We start from the raw sequence: 16,873 nt of genomic DNA on the forward strand, positions 1-16,873 counted from the left end.
TGAAGAAGGAGAGACACCAATAAGAGACTATCAAGAGAAAATAAAGAAGAAGGAAGAAAAAGAAAAAGAAATAAAAGAAAAAGAAAAAAATGAAAAAAAGTTAAAAAATGAAAAACAAAAAGATAAGGTTGTTGAGACTGAGAAGAAGAAGGGCAAGAGAGAGGCTACCATATAAAAGAAGAAAGAGGCTACTCCTATTGAATGCAAGGAGGTATGTTATCCGTTGGTACCCTCCTGGAAAGATAAAGAGCGACATTTGGCCAGATTTCTTGATATCTTCAAGAAACTGGAAATTACCTTGTCGTTTGGAGAAGCACTTCAACAAATGCCCCTCTATGCCAAATTTTTGAAGGATATGTTAACCAAGAAGAACTGGTAGATCCATAGTGATAGAATTGTTGCAGAAGGTAATTGTAGTACTATTATTCAACGCATTCTTCCACCCAAGCACAAAGATCCGGGAGTTGTCACAATACCGTGTTCTATTGGTGAGGTTGTTGTAGGCAAAGCTCTCATAGACTTGGGAGCTAGTATCAATTTAATTCCCCTTTCCAAGTGTCGGCGACTTGGAGAGATAGAGATAATGCCCACACGCATGACCCTCCAGTTAGCTAACCACTCTATCATAAGGCCATATGGAGTCATTGAAGATTTTTTGGTGAAGGTTAAACACCTTATATTTCCAGCTGATTTCATTGTCATAGACATAGAAGAGGATGTTGACATTCCTCTCATTCTTGGCCGCCCATTCATGTCTACTGCAAGCTGCATGGTGGACATGGGAAAGAAGATACTGTAGATGGGAATAGAAGACCAGAAGAACAACTTTGATTTGTTCCATGAGGACAAAGATACACCTAGCCAAAATGTCTGTCTTAAAGTGCATGTGATGGAGGAAAAAAGACCTGAGAAGAAGGTCCTTGAAGTAGGAACTCTGTTGGATCCTAGATAACAGGACGATGCGTCAAGCTAGTGACTGTTAGTCGGTGAAGTAGGAACTTTTGTGTATAAAACTTTTGTGTTATAAGTATTTTCTGTTAAGTATAGGTAATAAATACTTAGTGCTTCCATTTTTTGTACTTAATAATCATTTTCACTCAATTTCAGGTTAATTAGGCAAGCTTTGAAAAGTGTTGTTTTTTACCTTCTCACTAAGCCAACCTGCTGGCTTAGCGAGTGTTCGCTAAGCGCAACACTCCTGGGCTAAGCGCGAGGAAGACTCTAGAAGAAGATGAGTTGTATAGGTTTGCTAAGCGCATCGCTTCATCTCACGAAGCACACCATTTCAGTTTATCCGCTAAGAGAGAAAGGCACGCGCTAAGCTAGAATTCACTAATGTGCGCTAAGCGGTCCATAAGTGCGCTATGCGCACGAGCATGAACAAGGCCACCTATTTAAGACTAAAATCAGATTTTAGAAGGGGAGTTTGGACTGGGATTCAGAGCTTTGCATGTCTAGGGTTTCTAGAGAGAGAAAGGTCTAAGTTCTAGAGAGTTTTGAGAGATTTTGCTGCGTAAAGATCTGCAGAGACCAGAGCTTGAAGCAGGAGCCGGTTTGAAAGCTTAAGATGAGTTTGTGAGTGATTGTGAGATCCTAGAGGTGAAGGAGACATCCTCACCACTTGTATTTTTGCAATCTTTCATCTTGTTCTTCTCTTTGTTGTAAAGAAGGCTTCCTGGTTATGGAAAGCTAAATCCTCTATTGGATCTTCCCTGTAGGTACCTGATGTAAATATATTTTTATCTATTTAATGATGTTTTGTGTGTTCTCTGTGTTATCTGCTTTTTACTCCAATATGGCTTTACCTTGATCACGTAGATGCATGCTTTGTTAGGGTCATTCAATAGTGGAAACTGGTCTGACTCTAAAGTCCTTGATAGTACAGGGCTAAGTTGTTGTACTATCATGAGGAATCGGGGTGTGATAATTTAGTTGTGTATGTGTGTCTTAATGCGGTCTTGGTTGAGTTTAGTCTTACAAGAGGAATCTGCGGATGATACTTGATCAGGATTAGGCTAAACTATCATGAGGAATTGGGGTTTAGTATCTCAGGAGACACCATAAGAGCACATGAACATTGTTAGATAGAGAATATCTTTTTAGCATCGGGCACCTATTAGGAAGGCCAATGTGTTCTCTACTTGTTTTTACACATCATTTCTCTCGCGTGATTTTCTTTCTTTTTGCACAGATAGTTTATACACCTGTTCATATTCACACTTACCTTTACACACTATATATTGTATAGTATTTCTGACTCTCTTTCTACTCCCTGGTTTGCTAACATTGTCAATTATTTAGTTGCCTCTGTTTTTCCTCCCTTAGCATCTAAGGCCCAAAAAGATAAGATTAAAAGTGATGCTAAGCATTTTATTTGGGATGACCCCTACTTGTGGAAATTGTGCAGTGATCAGGTCATTAGACGGTGCATTCCAGATCATGAGACTGACTCAGTCCTGCAGTTCTGTCATTCTTCCGCACCGGGAGGTCATCTGGGTGTTCAAAGGACAGCTCGCAAAGTGCTTGATTGTGGTTTTTATTGGCCCACCATCTTTAAAGATGCGTGGAAGATCTGCAGCACTTGTGAGCAGTGTCAGAGAGCAGGAAATACACTTACATGGCGACAACAAATGCCTCAGCAACCTATGCTATTCTGTGAGGTGTTTGATGTCTGGGGTATAGATTTCATGGGTCCTTTTCCTATCTCTTTTGGTTATGTTTATATTCTCCTTGCAGTTGATTATGTTTCAAAATGGGTGGAAGCCAAGCCCACTAGAACTAATGATGCTAAAGTTGTCGCAGACTTTGTTAGGTCTAATCTGTTTTGCAGGTTTGGAGTACCTAAAGCAATTGTTAGTGATCAAGGAACCCATTTTTGCAACAGGACAATGCATGCCCTGCTTAAAAAGTACGGGGTGGTACACAGGGTATCCACACCATACCACCCCCAGACTAATGGACAGGCAGAAATTTCTAACAGGGAAATCAAGAGAATTCTAGAGAAGATTGTGCAGCCAAGCAGGAAAGATTGGAGTACCAGGCTTGATGATGCTCTCTGGGCACATCGGACTGCCTACAAAGCACCCATAGGAATGTCTCCTTATCGGGTTGTCTTTGGAAAGGCATGCCATCTTCCAGTGGAAATTGAGCACAAAGCATACTGGGCAGTGAAGACTTGCAACTTCTCTATGGATCAAGCTGGCGAGGAAAGGAAGTTGCAACTGAGTGAGTTAGATGAAATCTGCCTAGAAGCCTACGAGAATGCCAAGTTCTACAAAGAAAAGACCAAGAAGTTCCATGATAGCATGATAGTTAAAAAAGACTTCGTGGTTGGGCAAAAAGTGTTATTGTATAATTCTAGACTTGGACTCATGAGTGGTAAGTTGAGGTCTAAGTGGATTGGTCCTTTTGTTGTTACTAATGTTTTTCCTTATGGTACAGTTGAGATCAAAAGCGACTCCACAAACAAGAGCTTCAAGGTCAATGGACATCGACTTAAGCCATTCCTCACGAACCCTTCTTTAGTGGACGTAGTGGTGGAAGAGACTTCCTTACTCCACCCTACTCTTCCTCCACCATGACTTAGGGAGTTTTTCTTTTCCTATCTCCTTCTTTGCTTTTATTACACTTGTCCGATTCTCTTTGATGATTTAATTTTTTTTAATCTTTTAATTGTGCTACATTGAGGACAATGTGTTGTTTAAGTATGGGGGGGGGGAGTGTTCTTTGGTTTTGCTAGTTTTGTTGGTTTTGTTAATTTGTTAGTTGTGTTAATTTGTTAATGTTGTTAGTTTCGTCGGATTTTCAGTTTAATATTTCGGGTCAATTTCGTGTGCAGGTACGACTTTGCATGTTTTTCTTTGAATTATAGGATTTGTTCAAGAAATGGGTAATTGTTTTGAAAATAAAAGTTCTTGACATTTTGTGACTTGAAATCCTTGATTCTTCTCTACATGTCATGATAGTTTTGAAAGCTCAATTTGAAAGTGATGATTTTACCTTTGTGAGAATTTGAGCCATCCATCATTATAATCATTTGGTGTGTTTTGCCCCATTGATTGCTTGCACAATAGCCTTGGCTTGATTCTTGTTGATGCGTCCTAATTCACATGCATATTTGGAAATGATTAAGGCAATTTTGTTCTTATAAGCTTCTAGCCAAATGGACTTACCTTGAATTAATTCCTTTGATAGCCCTTTTGAGCCTTGTTTCCCTTTCCTTGTTTTGAAGCTCACTACAAGCCTTAAGTGAAAAACCATGATATTACCATATCCTTAAGGAATTTTGGAGCTTTGGAATTGTTTTGGGAATAAGTGTGGGGGGTTTTTGTTTCATTGGACAACTTGTTTTGTTGGCTATGCTTCATGATGTATTTTGGGCCATACTTGATGTACATTGTATATTGGTTAAATGTTGGACATGCTGAATGAAATGTTGTTTCTCAAAGGCTAAAGAGTCAAAAAAAAAAAAAGAAGAAAAAAAAAAAAGAAAAGCAATAAAGTTGAGTGAATAAGATCTTAAATGGCATAAGAATGATGAAACTCTTGGTTCTACTCTTCATGTTTAATTTTTATCTTTACTTCTTTTTATTTTTTTCTCTTAATATGCACTTATTCCCCTTTGCTCCTCTATTCCTTTGGGATTTAGCCACTTATTCCATATTTCTCCATACCTTGTCCTTGGCTCCATTACAACCTTAAAAGACCTTTTGATCCTCATGTGCTCGTGTTTATGGGTTGATTGTCAATTTTAGAATCTTGCCAAGTTTATGTGGTGTTTGCTTTCATGGGTGCTTTGAGGGTAAATAGTAGCCTAGACACTTGAGAGATAGAGTGTATATCTTGTGAGGCTTTATCACTTTTCATTCTTGAGCTGATTAACTATTTTGCCATGATTGGGTTGCTTGGATGATTTTCATGAATGTCTTGACTTTTTGGATCTCCTTATGTTAGATGTTACCCATTCCTTTCATTCCTTGATGTTCATTGAGAAATATGTGAATGTTTTTGTTTGTCTCCCTTTCATATCCTTGGATTTTGTTCTTTGTTTCATTTTGCCCAGGAGTGCAAAAGGCTAAGTATGGGGGGTTTTGATGTGCCATCATTTTCTTCTATTTTCTAAACCCTTTTTGCACCATTTTAATTATTGATTGGTCTTAATTGTCAATTAATTAGGCAGTTTTATTATTTGGGCTCATTTAGCTAATTTGATGTTTTTAATCTAATTTCAGGAATTAATGAAACATTGGGCTTAATCCGGATTTTGGTTGTGGACTTGAAGAGGGCAAATAAAGCAGCGCTTACCTTAGTTAATTTCTAATTAGGAAATTTCGCAATTTTATTTTGTTCAGTGTTTATTTCGTTTTGGGCCAGAGTATTGAATTAGGGCCCAGTGACTTTGAGTGACTCTTTTTAAATAGCTGCCTTGGGATTCGTGCAGGGGATTCTATTCGGTGATGCTATTCATTATTCAGAGCTTTGTTTTAGGGTTTTCGTTTTTCTGTTTTGACATTTCTGAGTTCGTAATGCAATTTTACGTTTTCTGCCTCTAATTACGAGTTCATTCTTGCTTCTTCTTCTACTTTCATTTACGTTTCTGTTAATTTACGTTTCTGTTTCATGTTTCATTTGCGTTTTCTGTTTGAATCCATGGAAGGCTAGATTTTCTGGTGTTGTTTCCTTTTGAGGACGAAGCCCAACTCTCTTTGAGGTTTCGTTTGTAATGTGGTTTCCTGGCAGTTTTCCCTTCACCAGTTATCCCAATTTCGTGAATATTAATCAGTGCACGCTTCGTGTTCGATTAATTGCCTCTGAGCCTAACTTGCGTTCATGCTTAATGGACGAAGGGCTAACTGGTGTATGTGGTGCCTAATCACGTATTGAAAACCCTAAGTTGATTTTCGCTTAGTAAATTGAAATAGGGTTGGATTAAGTGGTTGACTGTTAGGGACGAATTCTCCATAACCCAGGATAAGAGAGTGGCTTCTGAATCAGAGGAAACAACTCGTTTTTAGTATTAGTAGTTTCGTATTCCATTTTATTTGTTCTGCTCTTTAATTACCAAACAACCAAACCCCCCCCCCCCCATCGTTACTGTTACTGCAAGTATATTATGAACATTTGGCTTGTCATTGCTCGTTGGGAAACGACCTAGGATCACTTCCTAGTTACTGCATTTTCATGTTTATTTGATTCGGGTACGGCCTCGATCAAATTTGGCGCCGTTGCCGGGGAGCAGTGTCCAAAGGTTCATAATAGCTAGCTAGTGCTGTGTGTTTAATCCTTTCGTGTTTTATGTTTAATTGTTAGTATTGTGTTAGTATGTGTGTTAGTGTTGATTAGTGTCCTGGTATTTTGTTTAATGTGTGTTCTGTTTCAGTTTTACCATTAAGCGTTTCCCCTGTTTCAGTCTTGGGTGTTTTGCTGTGAAGATTGTGCTTGAAAACAGAGTAGTAGTAGAAATCAATTAGAGACGGATTTTAGCGACCACCCATGCTGAATTAATTGGGATTTTTTGTTTTAGTAGCTAGGGTTGTTATTTTTGGCTGAATTTTTTTGTGGTAACTTCTTTTAATCCATATTTTGTGGGGAAAATAGCTAGAGCCTTTAGTTTGGTCAGATTTGAAAGTTCCAAAAAACTAGCAAATTTTGTGTTTGTCAAAACTTCAAACGGCCATAACTTTTGCTCCGGTTATCAGAATAGCAATTATTATATATGCATTTGGGGTAGAAAAACATTTCCTACGCCTTGGCAACCTGCCGTAGGCCGGCTGAGGTCTCCATCGTCCAAAAAAAGCGATTCTGTCAAAAGTTTTTTATTTTTCAAGTTTTATTCACTTATTTTTCTTAACCTACCATTTTTAGCTTTCATAGTTAGACATTGAATTTTTTTCTGAAATTTTTTGTGCTATCTTCTCATCATTTTATAAGGTTGCTTACAAAATTTCAAGTCATTTGGATATCATTTGAGGGTAGCTGTAGTTCAAACCTACACCTTTATTTACATGACAAGGCAACTAGTTGTGTGCATGCTGAATGTAGTGTATGACTAGAGGCAATCCATCTGACTTACACCCCTTTGATCCTGAGATAGATAGGACATTTCATAGATTAGTTAGGCATCATTTTATACCTTTTGATCATTCTTAGCATTCCATAACTGGTGAATCTGTGCATTCTGTTATTGGTGATTTTGAACATCCTGATCTTGAGCATTATAATTTTGAGCATTCTGATTCTGAGCATTCTGATTTTGCACATTCTGAGAACATGGCACAACCTCCACCTCGTGAGAGGACTCTAAGGGAAATGGCTGCACCTGATTTCACCTACGAAAGCTTGTGCATCCAATACCCTGATGAGGATGTCCCATATGTTCTTAAGACTGGACTGATTCATTTGCTTCCAAAGTTTCATGGCCTTGCAGGTGAAGACCCGCACAAACATTTGAAAGAATTTCACATTGTCTGCTCCACCATGAAACCCCCAGATGTCCAAGAGGATCACATATTTCTGAAGGCTTTTCCTCATTCATTAGAGGGAGTGGCAAAGGACTGGCTGTATTACCTTGCTCCAAGGTCCATCACGAGCTGGGATGACCTTAAGAGAGTATTCTTAGAAAAAATTTTCCCTGCTTCCAGGACCACAGCCATCAGGAAGGATATCTCAGGTATTAGACAACTCAGTGGAGAGAGCCTGTATGAGTACTGGGAGAGATTTAAGAAACTATGTGCCAGTTGCCCCCACCATCAGATTTCAGAACAGCTTCTTCTCCAATATTTTTATGAAGGACTCAGTAATATGGAGAGAAGTATGATAGATGCTGCCAGTGGTGGAGCCCTTGGAGACATGACTCCTGCTGAAGCCAGAAATTTAATTGAGAAGATGGCCTCCAACTCCCAGCAGTTTAGAGCCAGAAATGATGCCATAGTCATTAGAGGAGTGCATGAGGTAGCTACAAACCCATCTGCATCATCTGAAACTAAGAAGCTTGAAGGCAAACTGGATGCGTTGGTCAACTTGGTAACCCAGCTGGCCTTGAATCAGAAATCTGTACCTGTCGCAAGGGTTTGTGGTTTGTGCTCCTCTGCTGACCACCATACAGACCTTTGCCCTTCCATGCAGCAACCTGGAGCAATTGAGCAGCCTGAAGCTTATGCTGCAAATATTTACAATAGACCTCCTCAACCTCAGCAGCAAAATCAACCACAGCAGAACAATTATGACCTTTCCAGCAACAGATACAACCCTGGATGGAGGAATCACCCTAACCTCAGATGGTCCAGCCCTCAGCAACAACAGCAGCCTGCTCCTTCCTTCCAAAATGTTGCTGGCCCAAGCAGACCATACATTCCTCCACCAATCCAACAACAGCAACAACCCCAGAAACAGCCAACAGTTGAGGCCCCTCCACAACCTTCCCTCGAAGAACTCGTGAGGCAAATGACTATGCAGAACATGCAGTTTCAGCAAGAGACCAGAGCCTCCATTCAGAGCTTAACCAATCAGATGGGACAATTGGCTACCCAATTGAATCAACAACAGTCCCAGAATTCTGACAAGCTGCCTTCTCAAGCTGTCCAAAATCCCAAATATGTCAGTGCCATTTCATTGAGGTCGGGAAAGCAATGTCAAGGACCTCAACCCGTAGCACCTTCCTCATCTGCAAATGAACCTGCCAAACTTCACTCTATTCCAGAAAAAGGTGATGACAAAAATTTACCTAACAATTTCTGTGCAGGTGAATCTTCTTCCACAGGTAATTCTGATTTGCAGAAGCAGCACATCCCCCCTCTTCCATTCCCTCCAAGAGCAGTTTCCAACAAAAAAATGGAAGAGGCAGAGAAAGAGATCTTGGAAACGTTTAGAAAGGTAGAGGTAAACATACCTCTGTTGGATGCAATAAAGCAAATTCCAAGATATGCCAAATTCTTGAAGGAGCTGTGCACTAATAAGCGGAAGCTTAAAGGAAGTGAACGGATTAGCATGGGCAGAAATGTCTCCGCATTGATTGGTAAATCTGTTCCTCAAATTCCTGAAAAATGCAAAGATCCAGGTACATTCAGCATACCTTGTATCATAGGGAATAGTAAGTTTGACAATGCCATGCTAGATTTAGGAGCTTCTGTTAGTGTTATGCCTCTGTCTATTTTTAATTCTCTATCTCTAGGTCCCTTGCAGTCAACTGATGTGGTAATTCATTTAGCTAACAGAAGTGTTGCCTATCCTGTTGGTTTCATAGAAGATGTCTTAGTTAGAGTTGGTGAACTAATTTTCCCTGTTGATTTTTATATCTTGAATATGGAAGATGGATTTTCTCAAGGATCAGTTCCCATCATTCTAGGCAGACCCTTTATGAAAACTGCTAGAACTAAGATAGATGTTTATGCAGGCACACTGTCCATGGAGTTTGGTGATATAACTGTTCATTTTAATATTTTGGATGCTATGAAATACCCATCTGAAGATCTTTCTGTATTTCGTGCTGAAATAATTGACCATGTTGTTGATGAATACATGACTGATCTTTATTCTAATCTGCATGCCTCTCACTCTTCATGCATTGAGTCTGAAATTGTACTTGATCGTATGTCTGAATTTGATGCTGAGAGTGAATCTGCGAGTGATATTGATTGCATGCCTGGTGGTGGTGTTTTACCTCTTGAGATTGATTTTATAGAGTCAGATAGGACTAACCATGTTTCAGGAAGTACACATACCTCTGACTTTCTTTATGAGGTAAAGGCTGAGAAACCATCTCCTTCTACCACTGTCCAGCCGACCACACCAGAATTGAAGCCTCTGCCATCAAATTTAAAATACGCTTACTTGGATGATAGCAAGAGTTTTCCAGTGATTATATCTGCCTCCCTTGCTGATGAGCAAGAGGAGAAGTTGTTGTCAGTTCTCAAGAAGCATAAGAAGGCTATAGGCTGGACCCTGGCGGACATTCCTGGTATTAGCCCATCCACATGTATGCATCGAATAAATTTAGAAGATGGAGCTAAACCAGTAAGACAGCCACAGAGAAGACTCAACCCGGTGATTCTTGATGTAGTAAAGAAGGAGATAACCAAGCTTTTGCAAGCTGGAATCATTTATCCTATCTCCGACAGCCAATGGGTGAGTCCCGTCCAGGTAGTCCCGAAAAAGACTGGCCTCACAGTGATCAGAAATGAGAAGGAGGAGCTGATTCCTACTCGGGTGCAGAACAGTTGGAGAGTCTGCATTGACTATAGGAGGTTGAACCAGGTTACCAAAAAGGACCATTTTCCCCTGCCATTCATTGACCAGATGCTTGAGCGCCTGGCAGGTAAATCCCACTACTGTTTCCTTGATGGTTTTTCTGGTTATATGCAAATTACTGTTGCTCCTAAGGATCAGTAAAAGACCACATTCACCTGCCCCTTCGGCACTTTTGCTTATAGGAGGATGCCTTTCGGCCTGTGCAATGCCCCTGGTACCTTCCAGCGGTGCATGATTAGTATTTTCAGTGATTTTTTAGAAAATTGCATAGAGGTGTTTATGGATGATTTCACTGTATATGGATCCTCTTTTGATGGTTGTTTGAATAGTTTGGAAAAAGTTTTGAATAGATGCATTGAAACTAACCTTGTTCTAAATTTTGAAAAATGTCATTTTATGGTTGAGCAAGGTATAGTTTTAGGCCACATTATTTCCAATAAGGGCATTGAAGTAGATCCTGCAAAAATTTCTGTTATTTCACAATTGCCTTACCCCTCTTGTGTGCGAGAGGTGCGATCTTTTCTTGGTCATGCAGGATTCTACAGGCGCTTTATAAGGGATTTTAGCAAAGTAGCCCTTCCACTGTCCAACTTGTTGCAAAAGGAGGTGGAGTTTGACTTTAATGACAGATGCAAAGAGGCTTTTGATTGCCTCAAAAGAGCGTTGACTACCACCCCCATCATCCAGGCTCCCGATTGGACAGCCCCTTTTGAGCTTATGTGTGATGCATCAAATTATGCATTGGGTAGGAAGGCCAATGTGTTCTCTACTTGTTTTTACACATCATTTCTCTCGCGTGATTTTCTTTCTTTTTGCACAGATAGTTTATACACCTGTTCATATTCACACTTACCTTTACACACCAGACACCTATTTGCTGAAATAGCCTACCAAATAACACAAGTTCCCCGAGTGTTCGATACTCGGTTCTTACCATTTTATACTACTTGTGCAATCCGGTGCACTTGTCAGAAGTCGAACAGTGACGTTAAAAGAGCGCTTACTGGGAGGCAACCCAGCTTTTCTTTCCCTTTTCTATTTTTCATTCTTATCTCTTGCATGTAGTTAGGATATCTTACTTGTGATTGTGATTAATTTCAGCTTGTTTAGTAATGAACAAGGGGTTTTAAGCTTGTGTGAAGAGATAGACAGAAAAAGACTTTAGAAATTTTTTTGCAATTGTCTATCCGCTAAGCGTAGACCTTGCACTAAGCACTCAGTCTTCATGCACTAAGCCGAGCTTGCTCGCGCTAAGCGCATAGACCCCTGATTGGTTGGCTGAATAGTTCAGCTAAACGCACATCACTGTGTTAAGCCCCATGTTCACGGTAATTGAACTTTAACCAGTGGGCTTAGCGTGGATGATGCGCTAAGTGCCACTTCTTCTCTGGAAAAATTTATTGTAGCAGCGCTAAGCGCGCTAAGCCCTAGATCCATTTTGTAACTTGAATTCTTGGAAGTGTGCTTAGCGTGCCTATTGCACTAAGCCCGAACTACTCTTTGTAAGTTGAAGCTTGATGGTACGCTAAGCCTTACATCTCAGGCTAAGCGCATATTGCAAAAAAAATTTGTGTTGCAGAAAGCGCTAAGCGCAGACTGCCGCGCTAAGCCCCAGATGTTCATGGGACTTTACAACTTCAAGTTGGGCTTAGCGCGAGGCTAGGCTATGCACTTGGGTTTTAAACTCAAACTTCATGTGGGCACGCTAAGCGCAGCTGTGCGCTAAGTGCGCCATACGAATTTTAGTTTTTAAAAATCAAAGGCAGAGGCACTTTGGGTGCTACCTTTGCACCCAAACCTCTGCACCTTCCTAACCTTGAGCAATTGTGTACTTTCTACTGCATGTGTACTGCTTGTCTGCATCTTCAGTGCTTCATGTCAAGAGCAATCCAAGTAAGTTAGTACATTTCTAGTTTTATTTTCCATCCTTCAAACCTTAGGATAGATGACTTCTTGTTTTCTTAGTGGTATGTTGTTAGGTTAAGGTTATTAGTTTTAGGGTTAGTCAATGTAGGATTTTAGGTAACTTACAAGCCCATTAGGGGCAATGTATCTAGAAGGGGTAAAGGCACGTGTGGTTCTATTTGGAAATCGCGATGAACACGCTAAACGCGCCTATGCGCTTAGCCTGTTCATCGCAACTGTTAAAATTTTGGTTTTCCATATGAACACGCTAAGCGTACGATATCACGCTAAGCGCGTTCATCCCTGCTAGTGAACGCAAGTGATGAGCCCGCTAAGTGCTCTGTGCGCTAAGCCTGACCTGTCCGGCTAAGTGCCACTATGGTTCTGTAAGTTTTCCTTTGAATAAGGCTAAGCGCGTCTGTGCGCTAAGCCCATGTTGTGCGTTGAGCTAAGCGCCCTGCCACGCTAAGCTCAACTTTCTCACTATCATTTAAGTTTTTGTAGTTAGGCTAAGCGCACCCTATGCCCTAAGCCGGAGTGTCATTTTGATGAGGCTAAGCTAAGCACGCCATGCTGCACTAAGCTCCAACTCTCTTCGGTTTTGAAAAAAGTAGACTTAGGCTAAGCTCAGTTGTGCGCTAAGCCTATTCTGCAGAAAAAATATTTTTTGTGTCTTCGAACTAAGCGCTAGCCTGCTGCGCTTAGCGCCTGAGTGAAATTTCATAAGGCGTGCTAAGCTCAGCCTGCTGCACTAAGTGCCCAGTCAAAATTTCAGTTTTATTTTTATGTTTTTGTGAAAATAACTTGTGCTAATTTCTTGTGTTTTGTCTTATATTTTGCAGATGGCATCTAAGAAAAGGAAGGCACCTTCTACACCTACCCAGGCCAGATTTGATAGATCCAGGTTCACATCCCAAGAGGCTTGAGAGAGGTATACAGACATTGTGGTGCCTCGAAAGCTACTACCGGAGAGGAATGTGGTAGTTTATTACACCGAGTTTGACGAGTTCAAGGAGGAACTCGAGAGAAGACATTGGGATGAGAAGCTAACTGATTTTGCTGACAGTAGCATAGACATTGCTATTGTGAAGGAATTTTATGCGAACCTCTATGACCCCGAGGATAAATCACCTAAGCAAGTGAGCGTGAGAGGTCACTTAGTGAAATTTGATGAGAATACCTTGAACACATTTCTGAAGACCTCGATAATTTTGGAGGAGGGAGAGAATTTGTGTACTTATTCTAGGTTTGCACTCCTGAGGCCTAATCCTCAGGAGTTGGCTGCTAAGCTCTGTATCCCAGGGAAAGGATTTGAGCTAAATGCTGATGGGTAACCCTTGAAGATATTGAGGAAGAACATGACCACTCTAGCTCAGACATGGATCATTCTTTCCTTTTCTAACCTGATTCCTACCTCCCACACATCTGATGTGACCTTGGACAGAGCCAAGTTGATTTATGGTATCATTATGAAGATGGATATGAATATGGGGCACCTCATCTCCCACAAGATCTCTCTTATTGCACAACATGATACATCTAAACTTGGATTCCCTGCCTTGATCACAACTCTATGCAAGGCCAGGGGAGTCCAATCAGATTCTAGATCCCTGGAGAACTTGAGCCCTGCCATTAACTTGGCATATATTAAGAAGAACTGTAGGAATCTTGATGATCCAACAGTGACATTTAGAGGGCCAAGGAAGGCCAGGTGTAAGAGATCAGAGGTCCCCACTACTCAGCACCACCAGAGACAACAACTCATTCTTCTTCCACAACTCCAGTACCTCCCATTCAGACTCCAGTTATTCCTCCAGCATCTACACAGATACCACTTCCAGCTCCTATATCTGCAGGACTTTCAGACTTTGTATTTACACCACAAATGCTTCATTCCATGCTCCAGAGCTTACACAGGGGGTAGTCCATCATCATGTAGAGCCTTCAGGGCTTGGGCTTGCCATCCATCATGAGCATGGATGAGTTTGATGCGCAGGTGGCTTGGCCAGGAGCCCAGCCTTCTCCTTTTAGAGGGGGTGGGGCCTCCGCAACCCAGGAGCCTGAGCCAGAGGAGCTAGCAGCAGCAGAGGAGGAGGATGAGCTCACCTCTCCTGAGCCCTTTTATTTTGATACAGGTGTACACATGGCTCAGAAGGAGGAGACTTCTACAGACCAGATCCCAAAGCCATCCCAGCACCCATACCTGATGATGCCATACCATCTGCACCAGCATCTAAGTTAGGACAGCCTATCTCTCAGGATTCACCAATTGCTCAGGTGTTGGACCTTAATGAGCATGCACAAGAACAACCACAAGAGCAGGACATATAAATTAGTGCATCTTGAACATTTTTAGTTTATTTTATTTTCAGTTATTTTATGATTTATGTTCAGTCATTTTAATTTCAGTTTTTACATTTCAATTCTTTAAATTCCAGTTATTTAAATTTCAACACTTTGAGTTGTTTGCTTGTACCAAAAAGCTTGTTTGAACAATGAAATGATTGAAAATGATATGCAATGGATTGTTTTGTATGAAATGAGTGTTTGAGAATGATTTGAATGAGCAATTGTATGATTTGAGTGGATTGGAATGATTAGATAATTGTTTTGATCAAGCTTGTAGCCATTAGAAGAGAATGAGCATGTGATTGGAAGTATGACTGAAAATGTTAGTCAATTTGTCAGATTGATTATGAAGGAATGCATTAACTGTATCCCAGTGAGAGTGTGATCCTTAAATTTTGAGAGAAATGACTATCATTTAGTACCGATTTTTGCATGAATCTCTGAAGTATGGACTGAATGCATGAAATTGAGGATGATGAAGGCCATGTCTGATTGTGATAGCCACTTAGCCAAAAAGCTGACCACGTGCTTGAATTATTTATCCTTTACACCCAGTTTGAGCTGAATGAATTATTGATTGATTGAACGATGAGCCTACAGTGTTATCTCCTGCTACCTTGACTTAGGTTGTAGGAGAGCATCATCCACAGGAAGTGCGGTTCAAAGCAATTTGTCCCTAATTTGGGGGAGTAATTATCAAGGTAAATTGCTCCAAATTTGGGGGAGGCACTGGGTAAGAATTGAAATGGTCAAAGTAAAGAGCATACACACACTATTTATGTATATACACATAATGTCTCTGTATATATGGTGTAAAAAAAAATAAAAATAAAAACTATAAGTACAAATGAAATTAATAAGTGTGTATGCTGCAAAATAATGAAACGAAGTTGAATGCCTAAATAAAAGGCAAGTATGGGTAGTGAATGAATGAAAAAGTGAAGGTTTATCTATGGATGAATGTTATCCTAGAACCTAAGCTTTTGAATCCTAGAAAAATCATGATTTGTTGGAAGCCTAACCCCATTACAAGCCTAGAAAGTCCTTCGGATTCATTTTGTGTGTTCATTGTTGTATGATATGAGATGAAATGCAAAGGTTGAGACTTGTGTTAGTTTTTTATGATGGAATGAGCCTAAACACTTGAGCTTGAGTGAAACAATGAATGTGAGGTTTTGGTTGATGATCCTTCTATGATGTCTGCCATCCTTACTAGCTTATTTCAGTTGTGACTCTAATGTGTATGTTCCTATCTTTGCAAAGTTGCATGCTTGTGAAAATCAATTGATTGAAGAAGTCCATGATATTCAGTTCATATGGTTGAATTTCTCTGTGAAGCAAACACCATTTTGAGTGATCACTATAGCTTGTCACTTGAGGAAAAGTGAACTGTTCTTTCTTTGCTTGAGGACAAGCAAAACTTTAAATTTGGGGGAGTTTGTTAGTCGTCTTATACGACTAACTTTTGTATAGAAAACATTTTCCAAAACTTGTATAGTTCCCCCAATTTATGGTTATTTTGTAGTGATTTTGTAAATAAATCTTGTTTTATGGTTAAAGTTGTCTCTAGAAAATTTCCATTGAATTTAATGATGAAATCTGTACAATTTCAGGAGAAGAAGAGGCTAAGTCATGAAGTGCTAAAAGTGACAGTTGAGCTTAGCTCATCAGTGGGCTAAGTGCGCATCCACCGCTAAGCGGAGCTTCAGCGCACTTAGCGCAACAGAAGAATCTGGCAGAGCATCAATATCAAGGTCGCACGCTAAGTGCGAGATCAGTGCGCTAAGCGTAGCAGTTGACTTCAGCCATGCTCAGTGCATGACTGGCGCTAAGCTCAAATCCACTTACTCGTGCTAAGCGCGAGGGTGGCACTAAGCACAACGTCGCAAATTTAGAACATATTTAAAGTCTGTCTTGTGCAGAATTAGGGTACACCTTACACACAGAATTTTAACAACACTTTTGCATAGAATTCTAGAGCACACCACAGTGCCTATTTGGGGAAAAGAGCTCTGGAGGCAGCAAGATGAGCAGCTTTTGCAGAGATACCTAGGTTTTGTAATCACATTATCGTTAGGGTTTTTTTGTAATGGCTGGCTAAACACCCTTGTTGGGGATTTCTAAAGAACAGCTAATGTAATTATTTTAATATCTAATTGATTGTGTTTCTTGTGTTCAATGCTTCTTTCAGCGCTTAAATTTTGTATGCTCTTGGTCTGATCAACCATTTGTGTGCCCGGTTAGGTGATTTTAGCATTGGGAAATGTATTGTTGCCTTAGAACTTGAATGAAGCAGAATTGAAACTTAGTCTTACAAGAGGGATCTGCGAATTAAGTTTTGGTTTTAAATATGCTGTTACAATAATGTTGTTTG

General features: G+C 40.3%; 1 protein-coding gene and 1 non-coding gene across 2 annotated transcripts; one reads left to right on the top strand and one right to left on the bottom strand.

Annotated features, from left to right (window-relative positions):
• Window positions 1–959: 959 nt before the first annotated feature.
• Window positions 960–13,484, top strand: LOC114410686. The gene is made up of 5 exons (XM_028374632.1): window positions 960–968; window positions 7,384–8,274; window positions 8,491–9,507; window positions 12,993–13,034; window positions 13,110–13,484. Exons 1-5 carry the CDS (start codon window positions 960–962, stop codon window positions 13,482–13,484), a joined length of 2,334 nt encoding a protein of 777 aa, XP_028230433.1.
• Window positions 7,648–7,754, bottom strand: LOC114410940. The gene has a single exon (XR_003666332.1). It is a non-coding gene; the product is annotated as a small nucleolar RNA R71 (small nucleolar RNA).
• Window positions 13,485–16,873: the final 3,389 nt, after the last annotated feature.

Source organism: Glycine soja, chromosome 4, assembly GCF_004193775.1.
Source record: "Glycine soja cultivar W05 chromosome 4, ASM419377v2, whole genome shotgun sequence".
Taxonomy (NCBI): domain Eukaryota; kingdom Viridiplantae; phylum Streptophyta; class Magnoliopsida; order Fabales; family Fabaceae; genus Glycine; species Glycine soja.

Excerpts from the sequence above, each read along its gene's own strand:
- LOC114410686 (XM_028374632.1), top strand. Across the intron at positions 9,508-12,992 it reads AAATAATTGACCATGTTGTT|ATGGCATCTAAGAAAAGGAA; the intron begins GATGAATACATG and ends TATATTTTGCAG. Across the intron at positions 13,035-13,109 it reads CACCTTCTACACCTACCCAG|CTACTACCGGAGAGGAATGT; the intron begins GCCAGATTTGAT and ends GTGCCTCGAAAG.